We start from the raw sequence: 20,527 nt of genomic DNA, 5'->3' as shown, positions 1-20,527 counted from the left end.
AAAGGGCAGCACGAGGGACCCTTGTGATGGAAGTGCTCTGTGTCTCGATGGAGGTGGTGGTCACACGAACCCACACACGTGATAAAATTGCATAGAACCAAATACACATTTCATCTCAAGGCACCTGTGACCTCCCAGGGACAATCTTGTTCTCGGCCTGTCTACACAAAGCTCTCTAAAGATTAATATATGCTTCTGATTGATTTTCTGCACAATGCAGAGAAGTCACCACTAGTATTTTTTCTTCATTAAAAACTCTTGATTACCTTTAAAAGATAAACCACATGTCTCTAGCTTAAATGAGCTTGAAAATCACAGAAAGAAATAAACAGCTGATATACAGCTACTAGTATTTTTGTCTGTCTTTATTTTTGCAAATCAGGATAAAAGATAAATCAAATGTTCCTAGCTTAAATTAGGTCAAATCAGTAAGAAAAAAGCAGATTATACAGCAAACACTTGCTCCTCTGACACCTGCAATTTCTAAAAGCATTAAGAATATTTTTATTAAATTCAGAGAAAGTACAGCTGCAAACAAATACATGACTTTTTCCAAAAGGCCACTTTGTGATAAAAAGTACATACACATAGTGTTCATGGTTTCTTTAAAGTGCTAGCTCTTCTCTGGCATGAGAATCATCTATTGCTTTAAAAGGTCTTTCAACACAACTCCAGCGCTGTTGTCTGGTGACACTGGCAAAGGTGTAAACGTGGGCAAAACATCTGAGATGGGCTTCAAAAGAAGATGCCCAGGCCCACCAGGTCCGAGTCCAGCTGGGTTAATAAGAGGCACAGCTGCAGAGCGGGGAGCCAGGAATGGATTTACATCTGCTCTTCTACCAGACCTGGATTCCGTTGTATCTAAATAATAAAATGTAGATTCCTTAGTCTCCTGTCCTTCACAAAGAAGTGGAAATGAAATAACCCTCTGAACATAAGTAATAGCATAAAGAATGTTCTGTCTATATTGTTAAGTTGATTAACATGGACATATATGAATAATCAATTTACCACTACTATCAACTTTAAAATTCTATCTTGCTGGTAGTAATACTGGAATGAGCACATTTTTTTGGCTATCCTTTCATTATTCAAACTGAGAGCACAAATAGGTCTTAATTCTTAAACACAAACACTAATTTGTATCACTAAAATCTGATTAAAGTTCACTCTTGGTAATTCAAAACATTTACTAATAAAAACAATGCTATATTTGTATTTTAGGTTCCCAGATTTGGCCTCCAAATAAATTTAATTCATATGCTGCAAGGTTCTACATCCCAGAAACAGGGTACATGAAATACAGAAGGAAGAAATAGGAGAAGTGAGAGAAAGGAATGGGGTTAAGAAGAGTATTTGCATATACAATACCTAATTAAACACATGTATATTTGTCTTATATTTAGCTACCAGTTACATAACTGATAAACTTCATTTACTATAATAACCACTTTTTAAAAGGTGTTGTCTATGGTTCAAGGCAAACTCTTTACTTACCCACCTGAAAGATGAAGGACTTGAGGACTTAAGTTTTCCCCAAATAATTATAATGGTCATGAAAAACAAACCCATATTATAATGATAACAATTAGAATCAATACTAATTTACCAAAAAAAAAATAATATATGCATATATAACCTGATCATCTTTTATGCATTCAAAGGTTTGGAAACAATTCTCGATTAGGTTATTTCTCTGTTAAGTTGGGCTGATACAAGTCATTTTTATTGGAATAGGTATTTGGTTTACGAGCTAATATCTTAGTGGATAGATTCTGCTTTATTACCCAAGGCCACTAATGACTTCATTGGTAAGAGAGAGACAACCCTTTGAAGGGGCCCACTTCAGCAATGGGAAACTCAAATAAAAGAGGTCTCCTAAAGCAAAGAAAGCACTGAGACAAATTCACCAAATCTATTTATCATCGAGCACTCTTGGGGTTCCCAGGCTGTACTATCCTGTGAATGACAACTTTCCAAACCCTGGACAAGCTTCTGGTGTTACCTAGTAACCTCTGACACACTTCCAAATCCAGGATTAAAGATTAAGCTTGCTTTTTACCCCATGCAAACCCTGTATCAACTCAGACCATCACTGGCTTTTATCTTTGATCAATACAAATCAAGCAGGCATTGGACTTTTGATAAAAGAAAGGAGGTAGCTGGATGTGGTGGCATGTGCCTGTAGTCCCAGCTACCTGGGAGGTGGAGGCAGGAGGATCACTTGAACCCAGGAGGAGGCTGCAGTGAGCTATGATCAGGCCACTGCACTCTAGCCTGGGGAGGAGAGTGAGAGCCTGTCTCTCAAAAAAAAAAGAAAGAAACAAACAAAAAAGAAAAAAAGAAAGGGGGAGGGAGGAAAAAGGAGAAGGCAGGGAGGAAGAAGAGGAGAGGAGACAGGGAAGGAGGGAAGAGCCTGCCAAGGTGAATTTAGGAGTCTGCTTCAGATGCTACAACCTAGTGTAACAAGAAAAAAATGTTCTCAGTATAGTCTACACCTCTTACATAAAGTTACAACTTTTCACTAAGTGTAGCAGGCAAAACAGGTATCTAAAGAACAGATAAATTTTCCCATTTTCTCTTCCCATAAAAGTCCAGAAAAATAGAAATATTTGTCTAAATAACAGGAAGTTTTTAAAATTTCAAAATGTAAATTCTTTACTATTTCATCCAAATTTAAGTAACTGACATATGATATAAACTTGAGTATATAACAACATATACTTTTTCTTTTTCTTTTTTGAGACAAAAATCTCGCTTTTGTCTCAGGCTGAAGTATGGTGGCATCATCATAGCTCACTGCAGCCTTAAACTCCTGAGCTCAAGTGATCCTCCTGCCTCAGCCTCCTGAGTAGCTGGGACTATAGGGGCACACCACCATGGCCAGCTAATTTGTTTTGTTTTTTGCAGAGACAGGGTCTCTCTCACTGTGTTCCCCAGCCTGGCCTTGAGCAATATGCCCATCTTGGTCTCCCAAAATGCTGGAATTACAGGCTTGAGCCACCACACCTGTCCAATAATATATACCTTTACAGTGCAACTCACAAACATATTAGTTTATATTAAAATATAATAATTTCAAAAAAGAGATCTTCCAATAAAGAATTTGTTTATAGTCTAATGGATAATTTAATTTCAACTCAAGAAATTTTATTGCATACCAGTGTGTGATAATGAACGTAAATAAGACCCCTACAACCTAGTGGGACAGCAAAATGTGCACACATGTTTACAATCACCGAACATTCACTTCCAGGCAGACCTTCCAACATGTAAGGGCACTTCCTAACATTCTTGGAGGTCTAAGTTAGTTCACTAAACTGCCCTTATACATATTAACATGCCATGGTTTGGTTACTGAGTGTAAAGCTTAGATTTTCAAAGCTGGAAAAAACTCTTCTCAAACTATAAATTACACATCTAACTCTGAATAGCAATAAGCACCATTAGTGAGAAAGGCAAACAGGTGGCCAAGCAAAGAGTTAGCCAGCTCACCACCACTTCCAGAAGAATAACTCAAAGTGGCTTATGCAGAGAGAGAATTATTCTGATACACAAAGGGAAAAAATTGCATATGGTTTAAATTAATCTAAGCCAATTAAATATCAGATTGCTATAAGAATATATGAAGCCAAAATCTGATGCCTTGTTGGAATTTTGAAAGCAGGATACATTTTTCAAAAACACTAAAAATTCAGTTCATATCACTATAAAACATAATCATAAATTAAACATTCCATTTTTTAAATTGTAGGAAAAAATTAATATCTAGTTTTACCTTTAAAACTTTCTGACACATTTGTATCCAGTTTTCTCCTTCCTGGTGAATCTAGAGGTTTCATATCATGAACAGAAAGCTTTGGTGGTGGAACAGATGGATGAGATTCTGTTTCCAGAAATTTAACAAAAAGTTCTGAAAAAGACTAAGAAAAAATATTTTGGTTATATTAGGCTAGTTAATAAAATTATATTCACTACAACTAAGAAAATATAACAGCTGTTGTAATTAAATATTAAAAACTAATCATGCCATTTAAATCATTTTTTACAAATTGGCCTTATGAACAATTGACAATACTAGCATTTTAGTTAAATAATTATCATTACAAAGATTTTTTTCTTTTAAAGAGACAAGGTCTTGCTCTGTTGCCTAGGCTGGAGTGCAGTGGTACCATCATAGCTAACAATAGCTTCGAGCTTCAAGCAATCTTCCCATCTTAGCCTCCCAAGTAGCTGTGACTACCCGTATGTGCCACCACACCCAGCTAATAATTTTTTTTGTAGAGAGCGGGTCTCACTATGCTGCCCAGGCTGGTCTTGGACTCCTGGCCTCAAGCTATCTTCCCACCTCGGCCTCCCAAAGTGCTGGGATTAGAGTTGTAAGCCACTGAGTCTGGCTAACAATTTAATCAATGATCTTTGATGACAATACTCATTTCAAACACCTCATAGTCAGACTTAGCTAACTGATAACACTTATTTTTCTTGCCATCAATGAACAGCACTTAAGACATCAAGACTTGTGATTTTAACTGTTAACATAGACATGAAAAATCATATTGAAGGAAAACACACATTAAACATAATTTTCTAAACTATTAATAAGACCCAATGAATAAATGTAGCAAAAGATCATTAGTAACATTACCAGATTAAAATAATGTAGTGTAGATCTTTCCTTTAAGTTAAATTTTATGCCATCCAAGTAAAACAGGATTAAATCTTTGACCAGCTCTGGATAAGTCACCTATCCTCAGTGTCCTCTTTATTAGAAAATAAAAGAAACTCCATATTCTAACTCATGGTACTACTCAATTCATTAATATCTACCTAAAGCCTACAACATACCAGACACTGTGTTTTCATGTTTATTAACTGATACCTCCTATTAGAATGTTAATTTGTTGAGGGCGGGCACCTTATCTATCTGGTTTGCAGTTGCATCCTCAATGCTTAGAACAGTCTGCCACACAGCAGGTGCTCAAAAAATATTCACTGGCTCAATGACTTGGAACATACATACATGAGTAAAGTAAAACCTCTATCTTCAAGTCTCTCATAATTTAATACTGCTTATGGCAGCATGATCAAGCACAAAGAAAGGAACAGTAAATACCCTGAAATATAAAAGTATCATATAAAAAATTAAAATAAAATCTATATGCAGTAAAATTACTAAAACTGGCTTGTTATCCTTAAGTTCACCTCTCTGGATCTCACAGCTTCCACAACTCTAAAATAAAAAGGCTGTATAAAATAACCTAAAAAAGAAATCTGATTCTTTGCAATTAAATGCGATACACATAATAAAGAATAAATAATAAAGCAAGAATAAAATCAGTTCTTACACTATTAAACACAGACTGTTGATTTGGTCTCAAAGGTGTATTGGGGACACTTTTTGATCCTCCTCCAAGCCACCCAGTCATCCACCTGGTCACACCGCCCCGATCTTCATTAAACAACTGAAAGATTGTTTTAAAATAGAAAAATATTATCAGTACAAGTAAAGAAAAAAATAAGAACGACTTTCACATGATTTCAGACAACAGCAAAGCATGCTTTTCAAGTCCAATTCCTAGTAAATGTTTCCTACTGACAGAGGCTACACATACAATTAAGTGCAACCTCGGGCATAACAATCTCAAATAAGTTTTGAGGTGTCATATCTCAAAATTTCAGCATCCTGATATGAGTGGTTTGTAAATTACAAAACATTTAAACTCGTATCATACAAATGGAACAAATCCACTTCTTCAATGTAGTATAAAATGATTCCATTTTCACAATACTGAGAAAATTATATCCAGTAAAGTTTATATACAGTAAAAAGAAACACTTTTCTACAAGGCCACATTTTAGGTACCAATAAATTCAGAATGGCTTTCACAGTCCAGTTACCTGCTCCATTTCCTCCCTTTTGACACCCAGGATACTTCCCATTAATCGTAACACTTCATGACGCTGATTTTTTGGTGTGTGAAAATGCCCAATGAAGAGGTTTCTCATTAGGACTCTATGAAAATAAACGTAGAAACAGCTCAAGCTAACTCAACATTTGAGTGTACCCAAACAAAACATGTAAATATTTAATTACAGTAAGCAAACATTTAATTATAAAAAAGACTAAACAGTAAAATATTTTAAAGAGACTTTTAAAAAAATCTTGAGAAGTCTAATTAAGAATATTTCAAAAACCCAAAATGTATACCTTCTGAAACATCACTTACTAGCTACGTACTTTCTTCACCCCAATAACTGAGGCACTGAGGGGGTGCCTCATTAGTAATTCTTGGTGCCTCTGGGCTGATGTTCATCTGAAGCAGAAACTTCAGTGGTGACAAATGCTTTTGTGCTTAATGTTATGCTTATATTCCCCCATTCACATTTATTGAGAATTTGTTAATAATACCTAAATTTTTAAAATATTAAATGAGATATTGTTGCATATATACCCAGGTTTCAGACCTAATACATTTGAGCAAGAGTATGTTAATTTAAGGACAGTAAAGGGACCAGAAAAGAAAGGTAAAAATAAACCTTTTATTTTCCAAGTACTTCATATTGGGATGATGTTTTAACTCTTTCACATGGCTTTAAGAAAAAGAATTAGTTGGGGAAACTCTACTTTAAAAAACAAAAGAAGTTATTCTATTGAGTCCTCATTAAAACTACCTACAGCTATATAAGAAAAAGAAAAGACTTCTAAAAAACTGAATCACATATAAACGTCTACACGTAGAAGTTGTTTTTGCCATAAAAGAAATTTCCATAAAATATATAAAAATTAAAAGGAAAAAGCATACTTGTCCACTTTTCCTTCTGTGCTGTTTACTAAGTTCATCAATTTCTTTTGTACATCATCCAGCATTTCTTGTCGGAGCTCATCTGTTTTAAAATATGTGAATAAAGATAGCCATTAACTGATTAAAATAGTCTGGATAAAGATATAATGAGATTTATGGGATCTTTTCTATGAACTTTGAATATAAGTACTTATTCTAGTTGGGAATACTTAATTAAATTACTTCGATCTCTTCGTTGGTCCAGAGAACTAGGCTCTTTGATACAGAAATTACCTAGAAGCCAGAGTGTGCATTAATTCACATGGTTTACCTCTAATAAAGTAATCGATTCTTTAATAGAACATTTAAAAACCAAAGAAGATTTCCATCCTCTAGAGATTTAACAGCAAAAAAGAGATTTTCATCACTGCTTCCTTGCATGAAACATTTCCAGAGCCACTCTTATTTAATGGGAGGGAATGGAAAGGACAATTTTAAATTTTCCTTCTTGTATTTTCCTGGCTGGACTCTGTTTTCTGTTTCTGGTGAGCTAAGAGTATCTAACACAACTAAGACCATGGCTCAGGATACAGCTGATAGGGCAAAGTATTGTAGGGTAAGGAAATTGTAAAATACAATTCAGGTCTTTGGCTCTAACACACTAATCAATTATTATAGCTTATGAATGATTTAAAAGGATGCTTAAAGTATTTTATTTTAAAACTATCATTTAAAAAGGAAGCAAAATCTGTAAAGTCTTGGTGGAATAGCTGGAATTTAAGCAGTATTAAAGGCAAAGTCTAGAATTACAACAGGAGAGGCACTGTTCATAAATTCAGCCATGCCACAGGTTTAGTATTCTTGGACTAAAGAACTCTCAGTTAAGCATGGAATTTATACCTGTTACCTCAGAAATGGATAGTTTGAGCTGAAAGGCATGTTCACTAATTTCAAGCTAGATTGTAAGCTTTCATTCTGAAGGAAATGAAAATGAGACTGCTTTGCAACGGAGTTCTACTTTTCAAATCAAGAAATACATCCGAAACTAGATTTTGACCTCTTTCCACAAATCTATTCTTTCTTTGAGTTATGCTGCATTTCCCTAATAGTAGCTGGATACAAGTTCCCTCATCAGATATGTGACTTGCAAACAATTTTTCCCATTCTGTATATTGTCATTTCACTTTCTTGATGGTATCCTTTGAAGCACAAAAGTTTCAAATTTTGATAAAGTCCAACTTATTTTTTCTTTTGTTGCTTGTGCTTTTGGTATCCTATCTAAGAAGCCATTACCTAACCCAACATCACGAAGATTTACTCCTATGTTTTCTTCTAAGAGTTTTACGGTTTTAACTCTAAAATTTAGGTCTATGATCCATTTGGGGTTAATTTTGTGCATGGCATGAGGTAGGGTTAGGGGTCAACTTCATTCTTTTACATGTTGCTGCACCCGCTTGTTCTAGCACTATATCATAAAGAAAAGTATTTTTTTGGCACTTTTGTTGAAATCAATTGACCATAAATGTATGGTATATTTCTGGATTCTCAATTCCCACTGCAAGAATTCTGCAATGTTTTTTCTTCTGCCTGGAAAGCGTTTTTCCATCAGTACAGTCTATTAACTCCTATTCACCCTTCATGTCTCTATTCCCAACTCACTTCCTTGAAGAATTTTCCTCTGAGCCTTTCAGATTAGGCCAGGTCTGTTTTATGTTTCCATTCTGACCTTGTATAACACTTCTGTACAATGCCTAAAATTCTGATTTACGATACTAAATGCATATATAAAACATCTAGTTTAACTGTTTGCAATGGCTTGTGGTTTTTCAAAATTGTAAAAATCTAAATTGCAAAATGTCATTCATATAATAGGCCAACTTTACCAAAATAGAGATGGTTGCCATAACCATATTATAAAAGCAAGGTTTGTGTTTGGAAAATCTACTACAAACTTTTCCTTTCCTGTCTTTCCAATAAGGAATTTAAACTTGGACATGAGAGAGAGGGGGGAAGAGAAGAAAAGAGAAGAGAAGGCAAGAGAAAGAACAGGACTATTACTAAAGTCTGAGTCAGTAAAAGGAATTTTAGATTATTAATGTGCACATGTATATTACGAGCACATGGTGTTATCTGAGCCTTTTCTAGCACTACATTCTGGATGTGAATAGAATTCTCAACTATGCAGAGGAAGAAAAGCAAATAAATTAATTTCTTGTCACTGTTCTGACTTAATCACCTCACACACAAGCTGAAGTAGAAGCCAGCACTCCTCCCCAGGACTATAAAAAGGTAGCAGAGAAACAGAGGTCAAACTTGCCTATTACCTACTCTACCCTCACCTTCCCTTTCTCTGAGAGTTCCCTTCTCCTACCTATTTTCCTCTAAAATTAATAGTTTTTATACTGATTACATGGCAAAATGATAGTAATTTGGATATACTGGGTTTAATAAAATATATTATCAAAATTAATTTCACCTGTATCTTTTTACTGTTTTAACATGGCTACTAAAAAATTTAAAATTACATGTGGCTCACCAGTGTATTTCTATCAGACAGCACTGTCTCAAAACATAACCAGGATATAAACACTATACAACACTATTGATTTTTTAAAAAAGACAAAACTACATGATAAATAGACATCTTCAGAGTACAATTCACAAAGCAGAGTTGATTCCCATAAAAATTATTTCAGTAAAATAAGTTAGAAAATTTTAACTTTGCTTTATGAAAAACTAATGAAGAAATCAGTGTTAAAAGTTCAAATCAAAAATATTTTCTTAATGAAAACTAAGATTGGTATAATTTTGATTAAAATTTCTGTATTCAGAAATGTAAAGTCAAAACATCCTTAAGACCAAAATGACAACAGAGTCAAAATTTCTTAAACTCACTATCGGAATATATAGTTGGTCCCTGAGCTAATGTGATACGGAATACAAAGGACTGTTTCAAATTCAAGTAGTGGTTTTAATGTATTCTGACATTTGTGTCTAAGGAAAAAAACTCAGAATCTAGGGGAAGGGGCTAGAAGGATGATATTAACTATGAAAGGTTTTGAAAAGAAAAGAATGTCAAACTTCCACTTCAAAGGTCCCTAACAGATGCCTCTTTTTTCTCCAGGCACCCTAGTTCTCCTCCCATCAGAGATTCTGAATTATTTCTCTACAAAAACTGAACTCTAATTCAAACCACAATTTGAAATCAGAACTGTATTTATATGGGCAGGCAAACTATGGTTATTTAGAAATGGGTTTTAAGCCAAATACAATATTCCTGTGAAATAACCTTACATGCCAAAATAATTCTTTGGAAGTTAAAAAAAATGGGGGGACACTTTGAAGTTAAGCAATAAAGCAATTGAGATTTAGTTTAGTTTGGAGAAAGAGTTACTCAAAATGTTTGACACAGTAAAACTGGCCATATCAGAGTCTCTTCTCTGAAACACCTAGAGATGGTGCTATGGTCTTCAACATTTTATTTAAAACCAAAATTGAACATAACTGCAATTAACTGCAACAAATCAGCACATCATAATTTTACAGTTTATTTGTGATTAATGACAGTACACTATAATACTGTCTTCAGAGAATATCTTAAAATTAATTGTACTACATCTTTAAATGAGTAATCCTACTTATAAAGTCATTTGCATATTTCATGACTAAGTCAGATTTATTGAACAGGCACCTGACTGGAAAAAAAAAGTAGATCGAGCACAGTACTTGAGAGTCAGAGGACCTGGACATGAATCATGATCCTATCATCTGGGCCAGACATTGTTGCCTATTTTGTAAAATGAGCATGCTTGTCTCAAACGATTTTGAGAGAATCAACTGAATGAACTGAATGTGACTTTTCTAAACAGTAAAGTGCTATATAAAGCATTAGTACTCATTTGTCTGATTTCTTAAAATAACTAAAGAGTTCATCTTTCAATCTAGCTGTAATCAATATCATACATATCACTTTGTTTAATGTTAATATTTTGTAATTTTCCCCTCTATTTTGAATATAAGTCATCTCTAAGAACCAACACAAAAGAGTCAATAGAAGAAAAAAATGTTAGATGATTTCACACACACACACACACACACACACACATATATAAAAATGTCAGTAAATAAATTAGGTGTAATGTCTTATTTGCATTGGCAACCTTAAAACTACTTTAAATCTGATCCAATATTAAACCTAATGAAGGAAATTTAGCCTCTTCATTTGATTAAATGTAAGCAAAACAAAAGCTAGAAATTAGATGGTTTTTTTTTTATTACAGCCTTTCAACAAGATCACTTTTAACACCAAATAATATATTTTTAAAAGATAACATATCTATTTACAATCTGAAGTTAAGCTATATTAGCATCTGCTTTGTTTTTTAATTCAATTCTTTTCAAACATACCAGAACAGAATTTTAAGGTCTAGGGCAGCATTCCCCAACCTTTTTGGCACCAGGACTGTTTTCATGGAAGACAATTTTTCCGTGGACCGGGGTGAGGAGAGGGGGGTATAGAGTTCTAGGATGATTCAAGCACATTACATTTATTGTGCACTTTATTTCTATTATCATTACATTGTAATATATAATGAAATAACTATACACCTCACCAAAGGTTGGGGACTCCTGGTCGGTAGTACATGGTAAATGTTTTCTTGTCTCATAATCATAATTATTAATTGCTGAGTAAAAAGGAACTTATTCAACTTCTGGCAATAAACTCAAAGGGAAAGAGTTTTATTAATACAGTATAATCTCATTAATTTGAATTCCATTAGATCATAATCTGTGATTAAAATGAAACAGGTTGAGGTCTACTGGATTTATTTGTATAGTTAATTGGAGTTACCAGGTACACTTGAAAGAGATTTTATATAAATATTTTTAAACACATTAACTGCTGTGTGAGTTGTATATAACTCACGATAGTTTTGAGCCTAGGACCTCATGAAGCTTATGTAACTCACACGTCTCTTCACCTTGGGAACTGTGTGAACTTTTTTCAAGTTACATATAACTCATGCACAGAAAACAATAAAAAATTTTTCATTAAATTACAAAGGATCATTTTGTTTTCGAAGTTTTTATTCTATTTTTGTAATAAAACACCATGGCCCGAAGGAAAAAAAATATTTTTTTTTTCTAGTGTGGCAGCCAACGTGTTAATGCAACAAAATCAAATTTATTTTTCCTCTCTGTTCTCCTCCCTTAATCCTTTATTATGACTTCAGATAATCTGTACTGTATTTTTTCATATGGCAACATAAAAAATTTTAAATGAGTGAATAAGTTATATATTTAATTTTTTCTCCCTCTGATGAACAACACAGAATATTTGATTTTAACAGGTTTACACAGACCAGGCATATCCCAAAAGAAAGGAATGCAATTTTGTCAGCGACAAGTAAAACAGCTGTAGTAAGGTTTCCATGTACTGAATATCCTCATCACTACAGAAATTACACTAATGACACAAGGCTTTCTAAGCTGCAGCCTGAACCTTAACTCATTTCTGAAAGTCCCTATCTACTGCAATCAGCATGGACTATATCCAGCCCAAAGAAGGATTCTGTTCAGTCCACATAGGGTTTTTACAAAAACTTAAGTTATGTGTCCCATCAAAAAATTGGGATATTTCACTAAAAAAAAAAATCCAGATTTCCAGTGTCTCTTTGAAAGATCTGAAGATTTGGCAACACTGGACCCACATTCCTGTGTGGCAACAGCTGGGTGGAGCAAAGAATCTGCCACCTCTGTAAGAAATACTCTTCAATTGACTACAGTCTCTACCTAGTGTCATTTGCTCTTTTATATTATCATTTTGACTCCAGTTTACAATTTGTGCTTGTGATCCATACTTGGAGTTTTATTTCTCCATATAGCAACCCACTTCCACCTCTACCTTCTCAGTACTCCACATCAACACACCACATATACACACACATACACACCACCCTTGGTCATTACTAGTCAACCGTATCTTCAGCCGGTTTCCGACTGTGCCAGTTTCACAGTAATTCTTCCCTCTGTCTAGAATGTTTTTCCCCAACTCCTTGCCTTCTTAGCTGTACCTACTCATCATTCAAGCAAGGTCAAGTATACCCTTCACCATCCTTTTCTATCCTTCCATGTCACCATCACCAAGTAGAAGGGATAGCTCTTTCCTCTCAAAACAATTTGTTGCCATGTATTTGATTACATGTTGTCTTCCCTTCCTGCCTGACTATAAACCTTCTGAAGGTAAGACCTTTGTTTCCTTGTCTTTATATCTCCAATGCCTATTGTAGTTCTTGGTACACAGCAAATAAACAGTGACTGTTTGAGAAATAAATGAAATAGTGATTTTCTTTGGGAAGGGAGAATATCTGGAATGAACAGAACACAGGACAAAAAGAACAAATGATTTATATTCTGAATTATATACTAATCCATACAAAAAGAAACAAGGAAAGTACACATTAACTGAAAACAGTCTCATCACTACATAATTTACTAGATATTTAGAGGAATTATCTCTAAAAAACTGCAATGTCTAAAACAGTTGAGTCTAGGTATTAATATTAGGGAGACACACTTTAAAAAATATAACCATTAAGTTGAAAGGGGCTTAATGATTTACCTAATTGAATATACACTTTTTTCTTAACTCATTATTTTGGCATTGTCTAGTATATCCAGATGTTTATATCATCACAAATAATTTTTTAACCATTTATGGCAATTCAGAAAACTGCATCTGGTACTTCTTATATGTTTCCTCTAAAATCACCACTTCTGCCAAAAACATCTATAAAGAAATCCCTCAAAAGGCTTGGGTAACAAAGCGTCTGGGAATGTATTTGGCCTGTGTTCAACAGGACATTATATGTTTTCTTGTATAAATCATGTCCTGGAATACGGAATGTCTTTATTTAAAATAAAAACTCTACCATCCAGCACCATAAAGGTAGTTCCATGAAAAACATTTTAAGTTTCTTTTATATTTATAGTTTTAAAACATGTTTTTATGCTTCATATTACAGTAGATTTTACTGGGACTCATTTTACACATTCTTCTAGATTTCCTTTTAAAAAATACTGTAAGGAAATTTTCCATTCTCAACTCATAGAAAACTTTTTTAAAAGCAGCCACTAAATGTTGTTTTTGAAAAAAAAAATTAGTTATGGGGCCCTGTAAGATACAGGCATAAACTGGCAGATAGACTAAAAGATTTTCCTGATGCTGAAACTAAATTTGTATTGCTTACGAAAACTTACTTTTCTTTGAATATCATAAAATTTACCACCCTTCTGAATCATGGTTATCAAAACAAGAACTCTCATGTGCTTTTTGTTTTTTTCCAATTCACCCAATCATTTTCATTTAAGGAGGAATTTATCTCAAGTATCATCATAGAAAACAAGAAGTGAAAGAAGGAAAATGTCAAATTTGGCCATAAATATAGCAAGATAACACATGTTGTAATGGTTCAGCTATAGTCTAGGTTTACACAGGTGTATATTTTCTCATCAATCACAATTCCAGAGAAATTATGAACTCTGATCAACTCAGAATAGCTAATGAAAAATAATGTCCTATCTGCTTCATAGACCAGTGTACTGAGTTTGGATATAGGATGGCATGTGAAATAAGTCTTTGGAACTATATTGAAAAAGAACACTTTCGGGTAAAATGTTGAAAGAATAATTTCTATTAAACTATAGTAACTATAGGATCTTAGGGTTTCTTTTCATTGCTACCTTCCCAGAGAGGAGGGAGGGGGAGAAGGGCAAAGAGAGGGCAAGGGAGGGAGAGATTTAAACAGTTCCCTACTACTGGTTTAAGGCTCTACTCAAGTTCCTTTCCTCCATGGAATGCTGCCAGACCGTTAATGGGATTCTGGAAGAACTAAATATGCACTGTCTTAAATTACTAACCTATGGTGTATCAATGCTATATGTCATTTCCTTAGCTAAGCTCCTTGAAAAAGGGATCGTATCTAGCATCTCACATGGTACCTAACAGGAAGCCAAGCAGTTGCTTCTCATTAAGTATTTAAGGCCTGATAGGCATCTATCTTCATACTTTTCGTATGAGGCCTGTAAATACCCTTAATTCATAACTATAGATGCATGTACATACTCTAAGAAATGACTGGAATTATCAACAATCTACTCTTTCAATATTGGTGCTATATACAAGAGCTCTCTTTTCATGTCCAGACTGAATCATCTCATCTCTAGCAGCAATGACAATAGTCAACCATTTTTTTTATTATTATTTCAGCATATTGTGGGGGTACAAAAGTTTTGGTTACATATATTGCCCTTGCCCCCCAACCCCCCCACAGTCAACCATTTTGAATAAAATACTTTCTTTTTTTTTTTTGAGACAGAGTCTCGCTTTGTTGCCTGGGCTAGAGTGACTGCCACAGCATCAGCCTAGCTCACAGCAACCTCAAACTCCTGGGCTTAAGCGATCCTACTGCCTCAGCCTCCTGGGTAGCTGGGACTACAGGCATGCGCCACCATGCTCAGCTAATTTTTTCTATATATATTTTTAGTTGTCCAGATAATTTCTTTCCATTTTTAGTAGAGACGGGGTCTCGCTCTTGCTCAGGCTCGTCTTGAACTCCTGAGCTCAAACGATCCGCCCGCCTCGGCCTCCCAGAGTGCTAGGATTACAGGCGTGAGCCACCACGCCCAGCCTTAAATACTTTCTAAAGTGAGTTTCCTAATACTGTTTAGATGCTGAAACTGTATATCAACTAATCATTAGTCTACGGATGCTTAGAAATAAAACAGTATTTTGCCTCTACAATTCAAGTCTCTATGTACTTTCTTACAACAAAAGCCAATTTGTCTTTTTCAAAATTGTTTCTCCTGGCAAATATTTTTGCTGTCTGGCCAAGTTTTGTGTTAAAAATAAAGTACAGTATTACAACATCAATCAACATTTAAAGTACTTAATGATCTATGAGAAAAAATATACAATGATTCTTTTGAAACAAACAAGCCAATCAAAGTGTTATTTATATTACCAAATCAAGAGTGCAGCTTTGAGAAAATAAAATCACATTAGTGTTTAAAGATATAAAAGTGATATTAAGCACTTAGGTAATTAAGAAAACGGATTGTTAAGAAGAGCTGTAAATGGCAAGAATGACTTAAAGACATAATAGAATCAACTGTCTCTTTACTCCCCTTCCTGTCTGTGTAACACTGGCCTATTGCCTGCCCTTCCAAATACCAGTTGTATAAGCATAACCAAACAGAGCTCTTTCTGTAGCTAATACTGCCTCACAAAATGAGGCCAAAGTTCCTATATATTTGTGATGAACATTAATTATAAATTTTTACACGACTAGGAACCTAGGTCACCTAAGCCTTATCAGATATACCCAAGAAAATCTGAAAATATTCTACTACTGGGGCTTTAAATGGGTACCTGAACAAGTACTAAATACAGGTTGAGCATCCTTATCTGAAATGCTTGGAAACAGAGTGTTCTGGATTTCAAATTTTTTCAGATTTTGGAATATTTGCATCATAGTACTTACTGGTTGAGCACCCTTAATCCAAAAATCCAAAATCTAAAATGCTCCAGAGTAAGCATTTCCTTTGAGCGTCATGTTAGCACTCAAAAAGTTTCGGACTTTGAAACATTTTGGATTTTGGCTTTTTGGATTAGGGATGCTCAACTTGTACTGCAAGGACTTGGTAAGTTATAAAATTCTTGTCTTAAGATCCGATCCAACTACTGGAAATGACTCAGAGATAGATGCTTAAAAGGGAATGTGGGCTTAGGTGTTATAGTAGCATGACATATAGCACTGAATTGTCACAAACAAATGAGTCAGTCCACAACACTGCCTTTTCACCTCCATCAGTCTACAGCTAATGCTGTAGTGTGTCTCCTTTGGGTTGCCCATATGTCTTCCAAACAATGCTGCAGTTGCACTGGCCTTCAATCTAACTAGATTGTTTTCCCAATAAATACTGCCTCTTGGTCAAGGCAACCATTTCAACATTTAGAGTACAATACAGAGGATAATACCTTATCTTCAAGGGAGATGGAGAAATATATATATATATAGAGAGAGATAGATATAGAGATATAGATATAGATATAGATATAGAGAGAGAGAGAACAAAACACAAGTCAGACTACAAATAACCATCTTCTTGGTGATAGGAAGACAGTAACATGGAAAGATCATGAGCTTTTGTACTGGGTAAAAAGACCAAAGTTCAAATCTCAGTTTCTTTCACCTATAAAATGGAACTAATACAACCTATTTTAGAGTTTATGAAAAGTAAATGAAGAGAGGACTAAATAATACAGTATATGTTATGTCAAATGTCCACCATAGACACTCAACGTATAATTGTTTTCTTGCTGCCCATTTCCAGGCCCTCTACTAGAGTTAGAGTTCCTGCCGGCCAAGTCTAACAAGGTAGAGAACTTTTAGTTGGGCAGTAATTTGCCTCAGAATCAAGTTATTTTGAAGACAACTACTTCACATCTATCTTATTGTTTTTTGTGTTCCTAAAAATCTTCCATCTCCTGTCTCCTGCTGGATTTAGGCCAATTTACTCTTTGTCTTGTCCTTTGAGATTCACATTTCAGTGGTTCTTGCCTGCTTGCCTCCTTTGTGTCCAAGTCACTGTTTCTATTTAAAGTATCTCTGCTGTTATCATTTCTTTCTATTTTGGCCTATCTCTGATTTCTACTTAACATTAGGTGTTACGTATTTTTTTTTTTTTGAGACAGAGCCTCACTCTCTTGCTTGGGCTAGAGTGCAGTGGCATCAGCCTAGCTCATAGCAACCTCAGATTCCTGGGCTCAAGTGATCCTCCTGCCTCAGCATCCTGAGTAGCTGGGACTACAGATGTGTGCTACCATGCTGGGCTAATTTTTTCTATTTTTAGTTGCCTGGCTAATTTTTTCTATTTTTTAGTAGAGATGGGGTCTCAAGCTCCTGACCTCAAGCAATCCTCCCGCCTTGGCCTCCCAGAGTGCTAGGATTACAGGCGTGAGCCACCATGCCCAGCCTGTATTTCTTCATTCCTTCATTACATGCCTTATTACTGCTCTGCCTAACCTAGACACCTAAAGTTGATGCATTTCTAGGCTCTATTATCATCTTTCCAAACACCTTGAATTATTACTAAATGCAGCCCTAGAATAGCTTCAACTTCCTTGTTGCCCCTAAATGAGAGATTAAATGAGGACACGCCATCTTTATCAGATATTAGATTTAACAAAGCACCTGAATATCTGAGGCCCAACTGATAATCCTAAACATAGGACTCACTTTAGGGAACTGACAGAGCATATGAGATACCTTACAAACATCAAAAAATACATGATGAGTGTCTGTGTATAAAACACCATCAACAATCATAAAAATTTAGTTATACCCAGACATTCATTCTATAAAAAGTTACTCTTTTATTTGAGAATACTGCCCTAACAGATCAGATGGCTTTAGGTAGGATGAAAATGAATTGATCAAGAAGAAGTCATAACCATAAAAAGTCAGATCAGTCAAATCAATCCCCTTGATGGTCAACAGGGTGACAGCCAACACAACATTCAAGAAAACTAACTGGACAGCCAGGGCCAACTGAATGACTCTGGTTTCACTAGGTTCATACTTAAATTGAAGCAAATCACTCACGGGTGATAGAAACGAAGTCTCACACCAATGAGGTTGGTCTCACGCAACTGTGCCAATTTGTGGCAGATTACATTTGATTCAGCACTAGTATTATAGAGAGGGAAAAAAAAGACAAAAAAACCTACTTTGTTTTTTAAGTTCTTCAATTTGTTCTTCCTTTAGATCTAACTGTTCTGTAAGTCGTGATGCTGAATCTAGTGCAGCATTTGCTTCGTCCAAACGTTCCTAAAGGAGGAAAATTCATTAAAAAACAGTATCCAAAAATGGTTTCACAAACTATAAGGATAAGAGGCATCTTAGAGTCAACCTTTTACAATTCAGCTGACAAAGCTGCACCTCTGTGACCATAGGCAAGTTCATGAGACTAATAAGCATCAAAGATAGAACCCGTACTCTTTCACAATATAACACTGCCTCTTTTAGAGGAACTAAATAAAAAGAGCAGATGCTACTAAAAGCACAGTGACACAAGTAAAAACAAAAGTGACAACAAAAAGAAACAAAACTACAAAAACCAGATGTGGAAAGCCAAGAAATATAGCAACAAATGTTCTTACTCTTTTTAATTTATAAGTCTAAAAGATATAAAATGATGTTTCATTATGTCTTTACTACTTTAAATTTTATTTCCCCGACTACTGCTAGTGAATTTGAGCATTTTTTTTCATGTTTACAGGACAATTGGATCTGCTCTTGTGTGAAAAAACCTCTTTGCATACATTGTCCACATTTTTGCTGAGCTGTCTTTCTCCTGTCAATTTATAAAAGCACCTTGTATAGTAGATGAAAACTTTGTCACCTGTGTTATACAAATATTATTTACCAGAGCTGCCATTTGTCTACCAACTCTATAATATCTTTTGTCAGGTAAACATTTTTAAATTGCATATAGTCAAATATGTTCTACTTTGCTTTTACAGCTTCTTGAGTTTTAGTCTTGGTTAGGATCCTCCTTGCTCCTAGACTGTATATGTAGTCTTCCAGATTTTATTGCAAGATATTTTGTTTTTTATATTTAAATCTCTAATACAGTGTTTCTCAATAGGAGTGCTTCTGACATTTATGGCCCACTAAATGCCAGAAGAGCCATCTAGTTACCGTGATGACCAAAAATATCCCCAGATATTCAGTACCACTCCCAGTTGAGAATCTTTGCTTTTCATACAAGTGAAATTTATTTTTGCATATGGTATAAGTTGAAGTTCAATTTTATTTTCTTCCTTATGAACAGCCAGTTGTGCCAACATCACTTACAAAATAATCTACCCTTTTTCTCATTAAATTAAAATTAGTTTAGTTTCAAATTCTCAAATATATCCTGGGCTCTATTTCTGGATTCTTCTTCTGTTTCACTAATCTAGTCAATATTGTACTGATTTATGGCTCTACTTTGATACCTAGTAAGCAAGTCCTTCCTCACTGTTGTTCTTTCTCATAATCTCCTTGGCTATTCTTGAGTATTTACTCATGTAAATTTCAGGTCAAGTTCTGTCACCTTCAATCAGTGTGATAGCTTTTTTGATATGTCACCATGGATGGGCTACAGTCCCCAGTTATTCAATCAAACATAACTGAGATGTTGTTGTGAAGGTATTTTGCAAATGTAATCACAGTCCTTAATCAGTTGAATTGAAGGAAGGCACATTATCCTAGGTAATCCATGTGGACCTGATTGAACTAGTGGAAAAGTCCTTAAAAGCAGGACTTAGGCATCCCCAAAAAAGGGAAGAAATTCCTTATGTGGACAACAGCTTCCACCTGAGCCTGTGGCATTCCATTCTGCTTGTGATCTTCCTTTCCTGACTGGCTATGCACAATAGCTTTGGCCCATGCCAGTGAGTTCCAGCCTGCCTTTGATGTGGTCTTCCCATCCTGACTGACAACACTAAAAATTTCAGACTTGCTTAGACAGGGCCCACAATCACATAGCCAATTACTTGTAATACATCACATATGTGTATTTCCATATACTTATCATAATTAATATATATACATTTGGCACACACACACATACCCCCTACTCGTTGTGCTTCTAGGGGTTTGAACACTAATATACAGACATGGATTAAAACAAAA

The 20,527-nt window shown here is 34.9% G+C and overlaps 1 protein-coding gene across 3 annotated transcripts in view; it reads right to left on the bottom strand.

Moving 5' to 3' along the window:
- Window positions 1-347: 347 nt before the first annotated feature.
- TRIP11 (thyroid hormone receptor interactor 11) overlaps window positions 348-20,527 on the bottom strand; it is a 60,282-nt gene continuing 40,102 nt past the window's right edge. For all 3 annotated transcript variants that reach the window (XM_045561952.1, XM_045561954.1, XM_045561953.1), the window contains 6 exons: window positions 18,577-18,676; window positions 6,807-6,888; window positions 5,902-6,016; window positions 5,349-5,465; window positions 3,779-3,923; window positions 348-861 (listed from right to left, as the gene is read on the bottom strand). In XM_045561952.1, coding sequence (XP_045417908.1) covers window positions 641-861; window positions 3,779-3,923; window positions 5,349-5,465; window positions 5,902-6,016; window positions 6,807-6,888; window positions 18,577-18,676 — 780 coding nt within the window. In that variant the 3' untranslated portion in view covers window positions 348-640. The remainder of the gene's footprint in view (window positions 862-3,778; window positions 3,924-5,348; window positions 5,466-5,901; window positions 6,017-6,806; window positions 6,889-18,576; window positions 18,677-20,527) is intronic.

The sequence above is a fragment of the Lemur catta genome, chromosome 1 (assembly GCF_020740605.2).
Source record: "Lemur catta isolate mLemCat1 chromosome 1, mLemCat1.pri, whole genome shotgun sequence".
Taxonomy (NCBI): Eukaryota; Metazoa; Chordata; class Mammalia; order Primates; family Lemuridae; genus Lemur; species Lemur catta.
The sequence above is the reverse complement of the archived record's forward strand: the minus strand, read 5'-3'. Positions and strand labels throughout refer to the sequence as shown.